The 13,843-nt window shown below is 44.9% G+C and overlaps 1 protein-coding gene across 1 annotated transcript in view; it reads left to right on the top strand.

Annotated features, from left to right (window-relative positions):
• Positions 1 to 13,843, top strand: part of ENTREP3 (endosomal transmembrane epsin interactor 3) — a 96,928-nt gene that overhangs the window by 73,896 nt on the left and 9,189 nt on the right. The window contains exons 9-10 of the mRNA XM_086946372.1: positions 5,417 to 6,013; positions 10,138 to 10,203. Of these exons, the coding sequence (XP_086802498.1) occupies positions 5,417 to 6,013; positions 10,138 to 10,203 (663 nt within the window). The remainder of the gene's footprint in view (positions 1 to 5,416; positions 6,014 to 10,137; positions 10,204 to 13,843) is intronic.

Genomic DNA, 13,843 nt, shown 5'->3' with positions numbered 1-13,843 from the left:
GAGGAGGCAGGGAGCTGCTCCGAATATTACACACTGTTCACACTGCAGTACGCCACACTCCTGAGCCACAATTTGACCGTGGGAGCGCGTCGCGATCACCAAAGCAGCGCAACTTCCCTCTTGGCCAGCAGGAAGCAAAGGGATGCTAATTTGCGAGTTGTGTGAGGGAAATTGGATACGTAACCCAGCAGGGCAATCTCCGGCATGACAGTTAATGACTGATCCAGTATTTCACCCAGAGTGTTGTGTACCGCAACCCAGTAGGTGTGCAGTCTCGGGCAGGTCCAGGAAAGGTGCGCAAAGTCAGCCTGAGGGGCGGCACATTTGGGGCAGGTGTGGGGTCTGTTGGGGTCAATTCTGTGGGCAAGCGCCGGCATGTGGTACAGCCTCCGAAGGAATTTAAAGTGTATGAGTTTGTGTCTACTATTCATGGAGACCTCCCTGTTCATGACACAACACGCCTCCCATTGATCGTCTGAGATCTGTGTGCCTATATCAAGTTCCCATGCGGTGCGGACCGCTTCATCCGACGAGGGAAGTGAGGACAAGCACAATTTGTAGAGTTTGGACACCACGTGAGCCCCCGATGTGTTCTGTATTATGTGTGTATCTCTGCAATTGAAATGTTATGTTTGATTTATAAATTCCAATTCTCTTTTGATTGATTTTTACCAACAACAATTCTCTTGTAAATTGCCTGCAAACACGTTTAACTGACTGCAAGCATGTCGCTTCATCATGATAGAGAACAGTAGATCCTTGAATTCATAATCATATTATTGTCCATATTAATCCAGAGTTCATTTACATACACTGATGTCAATTAAATTAATAGAAATACCTTAGAAATATATAAATAATGTTTAATAGATAGATCTTCATGATTCCAAATATAATATTCTGTTGGATTAAACCTGTTAGTGAATTTATGAGATAGTAAACAAGAACACAATGTTATCTAATAATCAAGCTATTAAGCGCAGACCTATCAGTTAGAATCTTGAATATTTTGTTACTTCGTGGATTAAAATGTTAATGAAATTTTGTTTTTTGTTTTTGATAAATCGTTTATTATTTTTAGCTAATATGATTTCCCAATTTCTCAATGATACATAGTGAAAAAATTTGAAGATAATTTTGTTTTATACAATGATATGCATTCAGTTTATTAATACTTTGCAAATACTTTTAGGGAGTGATATATGTGATTTTCAAATGAAACCACAGCCCAGTTAACAGACTGATCAACAGTTTGTTCTACTTAAATATTATTTTTCATTCATTCTATAGGTATTGGTATATTAAATGAACTCTGGTTTAAAATGACAAATAATATGATTATCAATTCAAGGATGTAAGGGTTCAAGAATATACTGTTGTTTGCCCTGACGAAGCAACTCTGTTATGGTCGCAAAATACCCAGTGGCAGACAATTAATAAGAAAGAAATGTGCTTGGCAGATACTATACAAAAGGGAATTGTGATTTCTAAATTACAACTGAATTTTCAGTATGGAGACACAGCAGGTACAATTGAACTTGTTCGTGAAGAACTACATTGGATATTTGAAAAAAACAAATTTGGTGCATCCTATTTAGTTTTTAATTAGGTCTCGCCTTTACCATTCCGAAGGAATGGGAAATGGGGAGAATTCAAGTCGGCAAAATCCTCTTCAAACCACGGGCTTTCAGCCGCGTTTTTTTTTAAGTTCACGTGAATCACGTGATTAAACATGCACGCGCATCGGCAGCATTTCTCCTGCAGGCTCGCAAAAGTCTCTCCTCCCTCCCCACATCAAAGGCATCAATCACCCCCCCCACAGGCTTCCCCAGCGCTGCCCCGCCCCCTGCTTCACAGCCAGGCCATCTGTTCCCTGCCAGACCTCTCACACCTCCGTCACAGCATGTCTGTGTACTTCAAAGGCTTATCACTTCACATGGCCGGCCGCAGGCCGTGCAACCAGAGCACTTCAGTTGGTGTGCAGCCCCCCTCCCAGCACTGCCTTGTTACTCTCAGCAGCCGTGAGTCCCTAAACACTTTTTATAATTAATTAGCAGCAGCAGCATTTCTCCTGCGCCAGGCCACATCAAAGGCTCTGTGCCACTTTCACCCACACAGCAACACTTACAGACACGCAACGCCACTCACACCCACGCAAGCCCACTATCATCCACGCAACACCACACTCACCCACGCAACGCCACTCAATCACTCACTCACTCACGCAAAGCCACTCACACCCACGCAGTGCCACTTTCACCCACACAGCACCACTTTCAGACACGCAATGCCACTCACACCCACGCAAGCCCACTATCACCCACGCAATGCCACACTCACCCAAGCAACACCACTCACACACGCAACACAACTCACCCACGCAACCCCACTCATCCACGCAACCCCACTCATCCACGCAACTCCCCTCATCCACGCAACCCCACTCATCCACGCAACGCCACTCATCCACGCAACGCCACTCATCTATGCAACGCCACTCATCCACGCAACGCCACTCACATATGCAACGCCACTCACACATGCAACGCCACTCACACATGCAACGCCACTCACCCACGCATAGCCACTCACCCACGCAGCGCCACTCACCCATGCAACGCCACTCACCCACGCAACGCCACTCACACACGCAACGCCACTCACACACGCAACGCCACTCACACACGCAACGCCACTCACACATGCAACGCCACTCACCCACGCAATGCCACTCACACACGCAACGCCACTCACACACGCAACACCACTCACACACGCAACACCACTCACACACGCAACGCCACTCACCCACGCAACGCCACTCACCCACGCAACACCACTCACCCACGCAACGCCACGCACCCATGCAATGCTACGCACCCACGCAACGCCACGCACCCATGCAACGCCATGCACCCACGCAATGCCACGCACCCACGCAACGCCACTCACCCACGCAACGCCATTCCCCCAGGCAACGCCACTCACCCACGCAACACCACTCACACACGCAACGCCACTCACACACGCAACGCCACTCACACCCACACAGCACCACTTTCAGACACACAACGCCACTCACACCCTCGCAAGCCCACTCTCACACACGCAACGCCACTCTCACCCATGCAATGCCACTCACACACGCAACGCCACTCACACACGCAACGCCACTCACACACGCAACGCCACTCACCCACGCAGTGCCACTTTTACCCACACAGCACCACTTTCAGACACACAACGCCACTCACACCCACGCAAGCCCACTCTCACACACGCAACGCCACTCTCACCCATGCAATGCCACTCACCCACACAACGCAACGCCACTCACCCACGCAACGCCACTCACCCACGCAACGCCACTCACCCACGCAACGCCACTCACCCACGCAACAACACTCACACATGCAACGCCACTCACCCACGCAACGCAACTCACTCAAAGCCTCTCACACACACGCAGTGCCACTTTCACCCACACTGTGCAGTGCACAATAGGTCTCGCAGTAGGAAAGTTGGAGCTATTGGTTTTGTAAATGACAAAGCCCTTTATGTTTTTAAAATGAAAACAAAAATAAAAGGCATTGTTATTTGCAATTGAAATAGCTCCAATTTTCCTACTGCGAGACCTATTGGCAACGCCAGTGCTTGTTTTTATATTGTGACCTGTACTGACAGCGTGAAGGAAGTGGCGCTGCCTAAGAAGAGCACGTTTGGCATGGGTCCATGTTAATATAAACCCAACAAGACTTTCCCCTTATGCTGCAGAGGCATAAGGGTCTCCGACATTCCTCTTGTGTAATTACCTAGTTCTCTGTTGAGGGAAATGGATTAGTGTAAAGAGTTTACAAGTAAGTAATGGATGCATTGCCTCATCAACCCTTTTCCTTGTCTCGGTCATTCATTATATCATGATGATATACATGAGCCCTGTATTATGGCTTTGAACATAGGGTAGAAACAGGCATCTCACTAAAAGCAGCTACAGAGATGAATGTAAGGAACCTATAAGTACTACATAAGTACAGAGAACTCCACCTTAGATGCAAACTCCAGAGCTCTCAGTTTGACGCAAAGTTTGAAGTGGTTACCTATATGACAGATTTACAAGTACTCTTCAGAGAGACCCTCTGAGCCACGGTCCAGCACGCAACTGGATTTATAGAGAGAAAACCCCTGAACTCCTCCTGGATGATCCACCTACACCCGGTCGGGGGGCACGGAAATGATGGTCTGAACCCACCTACCCATCCATAGTGGCTGTCAAAGGTTTTCATATCACTCCAGGCAGGAACAAGATTAACAAATAGCTTACTATGTTGGACAAACTCTGGAGTTGAGTTAAAGTAAGTTACTATAGAGCTGTGACCTCCAGAAGATTTATTCTAACAACCTCTGATCATGGATCTGGAAAAATTAGGGCAGCATAATGTATTGCTTCCTGTGAATTTCAGAGGATGTCTTGGAGACTAGTCTATGGTCATGATTTAAAAGCTTTGAGTCAGGCAAAATGCACAAATACTAAACATTAAGCAAAATGCCCATGATTACATTTAATTAAAGCTCATACGTGTCAGAATCCTAGTAGCAGCCAGAAATAAAACCCTAAACTTAACGGTGTGGAAACAGTACCTCTAAAAGAAGCTCAGATCAAGCCCCCTAGATAACTGCAGCGCTAAGGACTATCCAGAGGTAGGAGGAGCCTTTACTTGCCGTTGGACTAAACCAGAACCCCTCAGAAGACTGTGGGCATACCTTTCTGCGCATTGTAGGCCCATAGGACTCTCTAAAAGCCTAACAGCTGCTGATTGCACAATCATATTGTAGTGTACTACCCCCAAGCAGACATGGACGTCGGTTGTGACCATCACACCAAGACTTTGAGGAAGCTCGTTGGTGTCCATGGTTCTTATCATGAGTCTTACATTTGCAAACTTGATGTGACATCTGAACTCCGCCACCCAATCTGCTTAGAGACCCTTTCTTTGGATCACTTTGTATTCAACCACTTTCCTGAGAATGGAAGTCTCTTGAAAATCACAGGGTACATAACAGGGGATGTGAGGGAAATGTGGTACCACCTGGAAGACTTATTCCTTCTTCACCCTCATTGGACACAAAGCAAATGATCACAGTCATCAATGCCACATCTTACCTGATCCAAAGCACGAAAAAGGCACACTATCTCCATCTTCACAGATCCACCTGAAATACCAACATGAGTGTACAGGTGGAATTGCCCTCATGATGTGATGAAAGGAAGAGGGTTGAGGAGATAACTCTCTTATGTGAAACCTGTTTATCCATTTGTTTAACATGTCCACTTTGGTATAATACATGATGGTGGTGTGTTTGCCTCATGAAGTGTGTGTGTTAATGTGTTGATGCTCATGAGCTTCCCTTCTTTCAGTGTCTATGGACAGCGCCTCCTTGGTCATGTCAGAGATTGTTGATATCCCGGATGACAGTAGCCCGTCTGAGGACTCATGCCTGTTGGACATGCAGGGATCTATCCGATCTGTGGACTACGTCCTCTTCCGGTCCATCCAGCGGAGCCGCGCAGACTACTGCCTCAGCGTGGACTGCGTGCAGTGTGGGCACCACCTGCGCAGCCCTACCTTCGGCCTCCAAGGACCCTTTGAGGAAACCCTAGCTCCCAGGGTACGAGGAGAGCGGTCGTATTCATGCTCAACGCCCGGCGAACGTAATGACACTCTACCCCAGGTGGGAGGAGCTGAGACCCGTAGCTGCAACCGCTTGGAGAGCATTGCCCACTCTATTGGACCCTGTTTCCCAGAGGTGCGGATGAAGGGTAAAAACTCTGCTGGAGTGACAAGGGATAGAGGCCAAACCTGCCCCCACCATGGTGCTTCCTGCCAGGCTTCACAGTGCCCGCAGCGTAGGTACAGTGAGCTGTCCCAGCCGCGCACACCAGTTGGAGCTACGGCTCCCCGAAAACTCCAGAAGTCACACAGTGACCCAGGCATCTCCATGACTTACGAAACTGGTAAGTGAAACAGATATGTGCCAGAATTTTTGCATGGCAACACAGGCTCATGAATACATTTACACTTATGCCCCACGTTTAAAGGCAAGCAGTGATAAAGCCGATATGTGTGGGTGTAACGTGCTACTGCATGCAATGTTATCATATTAGAACGACACACACTTTAGGGAGTTAGCAGGTTCAGATAGAAAAGGGATAGAGTTATAACGTAGTCCCTCATGAAGTTCGGTGCAAACACTGGGGTGGAGGTGGAAGGGTGCACACAAGCAGCCAAGAGCATTAGGTGAGAGATGAATAGTTGGCTGGGCTGAGCCAAAAAGGTGAAGGCCAGGTTTACTAATCCCTTACGTTGTCATTGTGTCATGCTAGGTGACGCAGGGGCTTAGGCGATATTTACTAAGTCATGGAAAGCCACCTTGCATGGCTTTGTGCGGGTTAGTAAATCCAGAGTAGCAAAAGGCAGCTCAAATCACTGCCTTGTGTGACTCTGAATAGGGGAGGCGTTCCACGTGTGGAGTGTGAGCATCCCCGCGTATCCTTCAAAGGATTTTGGCGATTTCCAGATTTACTACAGGTGAAGACGTTACGCCTTCCCAGCAGAGTCGTAATGAGGGAAAATTCCTCCTCGTTATTTCCTCTTTCCGTATGTAGAAAGAGGACAATGCCTCTAAGGATTGTTTTATTTAAAAAGATGTCCCTTCCTGCACAAAAACAATCCTGCCTGTAATGAAGGCACCTTTGCTGTATGGCGCAAGGGTGCCTGCGTTGAAACTAGGTAGCACTCAGTGGGCCAGCGCAGAGAGAGCCGGAAGGTGCCGCCACATCTAAGTAAATATGGCGCATTCCAGCTCTCTCCATTGGACGGGGCGTAGCAAGTTGTTTTGCTGCTTTGCATCAAATGTTATTAAATCTGGGCCTGAAAGTCTCAATGAAACTCACAAAAAATATGTCTCTCGTGAACCAGAGGGCGTGTGTTAAGGGGAAAAAGAAAGCAGGAAGTGATCCTTTTAAGGGAAGAGAACCTTCACTCACCCGATGGTGACATGCTTCATCATTGGGCTCCCTCCTCATGTCGGGCCCGCAAGGTCTCAGATGAGGGCTACGACTCTCCACCAAGAAAAGGGGAAGGTGGAGAGGAGCTGAGGTGTTTTAGAGTGGGTGATAACCCTAAACAAAAGGGTGAGTGAGGGCCGAGTGCAAAAACAAAATCAGCTTAAAACTATCTCAGGGACCCAATAACTTTATTAGGTGGTGCCCTTGGATAGGGTTAAAAACTAAGAGGTGTGGGGGGTTCAGAGCAAATATATACCCCCATAGTGGTCAACATGTTTCTGCCTGTGTTAGACTCCACCAGGAGTTCTTAGGCATTCATCAGGACCAACAAAGTATTCAAGTCACTCTCCATGTACCAAAAAGTGAAATAAATCAATCAGATGGCTATACTGGCAGTGTCCCTCTGTGGTCTCCGAAATGATGGGTAGTTGATACACCATATCCATCCTATGGAGGAGGTACGTTTCCACCTCTCTATTGCCACAAGGTAGCCCTTGGCCACAATCGGCTTTTGGTACTGAAAAACATCGAAAAAATAAAAACAATGTCATCATAGTGTGGGTAGCATGAATTTGAAACATACATTAAAATGGTCAAACGTGAGTGGCATTAATGTCAATCTTGCATTTCAGTGGACGGGGAGTGATATGTTCTCTTTTGGGATTGTCTCCCTTGGATCCTTAGTGTGTTTTTTGCCTAAATGTCTCAAGCCAATGGCGAGAGAGTCTTGTTGAAGAATTCCAGCGCTCGAAAGGTGAGGGCTCAAAGCCCAAATTATGTACATTGTTCGTAAAAGGTCTATTTGACAGCTTCCAGGTCTAAAAATATGAGCTTAAGGATCACTGTGACCCTGAATGGCTTTTGTCTTTGGGACAACGTTAGTATATTGTCTGGTACAACTGGCAGTGATCTGACTCCAATGACTAGTTAAATAAATGGTAGTTGTACAATTACTGATAAAAAACTTGATAGGGCAGGATTGTTGGCAAAATAACTGATCTGTAGCATAATTACAAAAATGTATGCTGGGTAAGTAGTTAAAATGAAATAGAACATGGTTACAGGTAAACCACTCGAAGAGGCACGGTTACTCAGCTGAACTAGTGCATGGGCAAGCTACTGCTTCTTCCTAGTGTCAGTCGCCACCCTTTCCGACACCATCCTCCCATCTTTGATTCCTTTCTGCCTCCATCCCATATTTACTTTGTTTTTTTTATCTCGTCCTATTTCTGCTGTTTTCATCTCTACTACCCATTGCTGCACATCTGTCCCACTTTCCCACTGCCCTTTCATACCCCAGTTGTGGTTCATCTGCAATTCTTTGTCAGTGGCATCATCTTTTAAGCCCTTCCCATTAACCTCAACTTCAAGCTGCTCTGCCTTTTAAAACTTAGTTGTAGGCTTTCTGGTGCTGTGGTCTTGAGACTTTCAGCTACGTCTTGAGTGGAAAGACACTCAGCTACGCTCTTCTCTGAGCAGCGCCACCATCCTTTTATTATGTCCATTGGTCTTTTTCAAAGGCTCCTATTTATACTTACCATATTCATTCAAATATTTAATTTTCTATTGACGTTTTTTTATCTGTCTACAAGATGTTTTTTGCTCGGCTCCTCTTTATAAACTGTGTTAATTATCTTAAACAACTCACAGTACGCCTTAATGAGCACTTTAGGATTAAGAATATCAGACCATAAAAAAAGATACAAAATGTTTAGGGTCTTCTAAACATCGAATACCCTTGAAGTAGTTGATGCCATTAGTACTTTCCTAAATAAACATAAACTTACTCGAATTTTGAAACACAAAATACCTCTGACAAATATGGAATCCATTTCTCACCCCTGTTTCAATTACACATACATGTGTAATGTATTGGTTCCTGAAGCAGGCAAAAGCTCTTCTCTAGCTCACCAATGAGGGTATTAACACCATGTAGGCACAATGATTACTACTCTATTAAATAATTAAATTATTAGCATTAACATTAACTTCGTCAACAAATTCGAAACTGTGTTGTCTTTAGTCTTTCCAAGTACTGCTTTTTCGTCGCATTCGATACGTCTGAGCTAGAAACATTTTGTTTATTAAAAATTGAAAATGATGCATCACATCATGGATTACGTGACAAGTGCAGCAAATCATTTTTAAAGGATGCCAGAGAAGTGGGGGGGGGGGTATTATTAGCTTAAAGAGTTGTAGGTTATACTTTATTGAGTAGATATTAGAACTGTACAGGTTAGCTGCTTAGTTGAGGCTATAACTTTAATCCCCTGTGTCAGATGTACCACTGTACTGCAAGATACCATTGTATATGATTTCAAATATATATACATTACCGATTTGGTTATCATAGTATGTCACATGTATCTCTACACATAATTTTGTTTTATTATGCAAATGTGAATATTATATATAAAAAGTGACAAGTGCAGGAAATCAATAAGTATTTAAGCACTATGGCCACAGATTCCTATATTTCCAGTTGCCCCAGCAATATTAGTGGCTACGTAACTGATGCTGGTTGATTAATTGCTCATCGATGAGCATGGTTATGGGCAAATATCTTGAGGCAGGATGCTGTGAAGCTGATATGACTTACCGTCCTTAAGGCGTAATAGCTGACAGGAGCATGATGACTTGCGCATTGAGGGTCGTTTCTAAAGGCTGGGTAACTGAGGGTAGTGTAACTATTGGCAAATTAACAGATGCAGCTGTAATTACTGCAGACTCATAAGACATGCCTAGAAGAAAAGTATCGTACAGGGAGCGATTCCTTGTAAACGAGTGAGGTATGTTGATTGATACAGCTACTCAACTGGCATGATCAATGTAAAATAACTAGCATTGCATGATTGATAATAACATAAGTGATGGATGCACTGTGTGAAGGAATTATGAGTATCTCTAATACATAAGTGACTGTTTGTCCTAACACATCTTTATGCATGTTAGTAGATGTCTCACGCTTGTCTTTCTTTGTTCACTCTACTAGAGTTTACACAGACAACACAGATCCAAGTGTGTCTCCGAATATTTATGGGATTTTTTTGGGCATTATATTTGTCTTATAGGTTACCAGGAACTTCTGTACACTAAGCCTTTGGAGGAAGATGCGTCTAACTTCTCTGGTGATACAGGTGAGGCTCTCGAAAAGGGAATGCTATGCTCAATGGTGGAAAGTCAACCTTCAGTGATCGAGGCTTGGTCCTTACCCCACGGCGGTGATAGGTCAGAGCCCAGCTCACAGGAGTGTGGAACTCAGCTTTTGAGGTTTGATGGGTCAGCCCACGCCCCCAACATGGGATGGAATGTCTGCCTCCCAAGTGTAGGAATCCCATGGAGTATGCTTCTGAGTCCTCTTCTTTTTCATCTGTTTTGTTTCTCTTCCAGTGAATTGGACAATCTGGGATTTCACAGCATTCATTCTTTTTTTTTTTGGTTGGATGTTCAGGATTAGAGGCCAGGATCTACGTTTTAGGAGGTTGACCAAAAATATATGCCCACCCATAGTATAGGATGACTACTTCAACCTAATACCAGGCTAAAGGGTTAGCTGATAGAGTAGCTGCTACTACTTTAGGCTGAAGGTCTTTTTACAAAACCCACAGGCGACGAGGTGGCTTATTGGACATTTCGAAACGCTGCCTTTGAAGCCCCCAAAATTAGAGTCCGTACTACCTCTTGGTATATGACATACAGTGTGTACATCGCATTGTATGTGAGAGAGAGAACGCACGAGCGAGAACAGGAGACTTGGTGTTGCACGAATGGTGTCCATGAGGGACCAGTAAATGTGTCTTCACAAAATTGTGGTTCTCCTTGAGCCTTCGTTTGTCCCTCCGTGTATGTGGAAGCTTGCATGCCCTTGATGCCCTGTATGTATCTGATGATCTGGAGGAAAAACGTCTGCTTTCCTACCAAGCAACATTTACTTTAGCTGTACCCCATCACCATTCCTTTTCTTATGTTCTGGAGATTGGCCAGCAAGTAGGGTCTCCTTCCAGAAGATGTTGTGTGAGCCTGATCTACAGAGACTTTTTGATTAACCCAGCCCTTCCTCTGTCTATAGCACCAACACTCTGTAAAGAGAGTGATTGCCTCAGAAGGTGTCCCATTCTGATTGGATGAACAATATTTACAGCTTGACGGTGGATTCCTGTATCTACAATTTAGAGTTCCAAAGTAACAAAATGATATATTCAGACAGACAAAAGCAGGTCAATGTGAACGAGGAGACCGCTTGTGATTCCACTTGAAAAGGTTATGAGATGGAAAACACAGATAATCAATTGTGGTCCATACACTCCATTGTGCACACTGATGTTTTATGGTAGACAGATAAAGATCCCACTGAAAGCATTTCACATTCTGATGACAATATGCAGCAAACAGTTTGCAATAGTTTCAATTGCAAAAAGCCTTGTTGGCACTCATAAGACTCAACAGCAGAGGACATCAACCACCCCTGCACCATCTAGAGACCCCTTCCTAGTTGTGCTGTAAAGATGCAGAGCATTTCCAGGATCTTCCCCCAAAAAACAACATTATTTGGAGTTTTGTGTGAAGTGAAGCGAATGCAAATGCAGGATTGGAGGTCTTCCACCCCTTGCAGGCCTCAATCCCTGCCCTTGTAGCTAATCACGGGGGTTTTGCTGATTGCGACAGTCCAAATTGTTATTCATTAGGGAGGTTGTTTTGCGACCCCCTGTGAATGAATAGTTTGTAATGCGACCTTGTCATTTTGCAAATTGAACAGCCATTCGCACACTAGTAGCTATGTAAATTGCATATTTTGTTTTACGAATGCGTGGTGCGCGAATGCAGATTTATACATCTGGCCCCTGGTCTCTAGTGGGAGATGTGTTTATTAGATTGCCTCTTGTTTTCGATTTGCCGTCATTTTTTTGGAAGGCGAAAGATATTCACTGCTATTCTTTTTTTCCTTCTCCTTGGCCCTTGAAGTATCCACTTCATTCTTTTACTGATAAGTTTCTCCTTTCACCGCTCAGTATGTCAGACCAGAGACTACGGTGCAAGAATATGCCCCTAAATGGGTGCTTTATCCAGTAGTAGACCCTTTTCTTTGTTAAAGCCAGTCTTCAAGTTACAATACTGTCGCCTAATCTTGAGAAGACACTTACCTTCACATTCCCTCTTCTTTGTTTACTCCAGACTGTAAGGTATGATACAACAGCCTGACCACCAATGGGGTCACCAGACTCAGCAGTTCTTCACTGTTAGCACACTTCTGTAGGCTTGATGCCAGATGTTTGAGTTCAAAGACAGCCACCAGGGTCCATATACTGTGACCTGTCCTGTTGTCCACTAGCTGCATCTTGCTTCCTCTCTGTAAGTGGTGATTGCTGGCTGTTTCCTATTACTCCCCTGTTTAGAGGTGTTGCGGGGCTGAAAGGGTGACACTCTATAAGAACATGTACTACCTTGCCTCAAGTGCCCGCTCTGCTCTCAGATAGGTCACACTCTGCGATGTTGCCATACCGGCACATTAATACAACCAGGGACCCCTCCTGCACCTCAAGCACCTCTTTCATCTGCAGGTCCAAATTGCCAGGATTCTGGCCCTAGGAGTAAGATCGGAGTATTGATGAAATTGCTGGAGGAAACATAGTCATCTCAGCGGAAGGTTTGCTACACCCGCATAAGTTCTACCACGGTTGGCTCTTCGTTGTCACCAGCACCATGAACCTAGGATTAATGCTGGCCCTCCTGGAGTTAGTAGCATGACTTATTTCTGTATTGAGAGGAGACTGTCCACACCAGCCTTGAGAAGGAGTTTTCCAGGCGCAGAACCTTGCTGGTGCCTGGTTCCTCCTTCATGCCTAGATTTTGGAAGAGATCATGATGGTGTCCACTGACACAGGACAAGAGGAGGCTGAACTGAGTTCTCTGCACCAGGAGCTTTCGCAATCTTAGCAGAGAACTCTGCACACATAAGTATAGGAAGTGCGGAGTCGTAAAACTCAGTGCATAGTTTATAAATACTGAAAAGTAGTAAACTTATAGTTTAATCGGGCCCGTGCTTTCCAATGTTGAGTTTGACCGTACTGCGAGTAACTGAGAGGCCAAGCCTTCATCTTGTCTGGGACATATGTAAAGGATACATATGTGCGCAGGAGATGTATGGACACTGGTGGACTGGAGAGTAGTGAGGTCCATTACAGCCCTGGGTGATTTCTACAGAAGTTTGTGGTCTAATTTGTTTAGGTTGGCTATTTCCATCTCATACTTTTCCACTTGTGCATATGTCTTTCTGGTCATCCGCCTCGAAACTTGCCGCCTAGAGGTAGGACTTAAGCCAATAACCTTTATCTGAAGTAGGGTTTGCTTGCCCTACTCTCTAATACCCTTTTTCCGGCTTTGCTTCCATCTTCTTTGTTGTGCAGAGTAAGGAAGATTGTGGGGAAGACTATGGGAGTATGTAAGACAGAATGGGGTTATAAGCTGTGCACTGCTGGTTATAATCCACACTTTTTATGGTATACCGTGCTCCTGGGTTACTCCCCGCTCAGGAGTAAGACAAAACAAAAATGGATAGCACTGGCGCAAGCATGCGTGAGCGACTCCCAGGTCACTGGTGATTGGCTGAATTCTTCAGCAAAGTTTATCAATAAAGATTTGTACCATCACAATTTCAACAAAAATGATGACATGTTCTTTTGTCTTTCTTTCTAGATTCATTTATTTATACTTTCAATTTTTTCTGTCTCTGTGTTATATTTCCTTCATTATTCAATCATGAAGTGAAGTTTTTTTTAA

The sequence above is a fragment of the Lissotriton vulgaris genome, chromosome 12 (genome assembly GCF_964263255.1).
Source record: "Lissotriton vulgaris chromosome 12, aLisVul1.2, whole genome shotgun sequence".
NCBI lineage: Eukaryota > Metazoa > Chordata > Amphibia > Caudata > Salamandridae > Lissotriton > Lissotriton vulgaris.
Note: the sequence above shows the minus strand (reverse complement) of the source record. Positions and strands in the feature narration are given on the sequence as shown.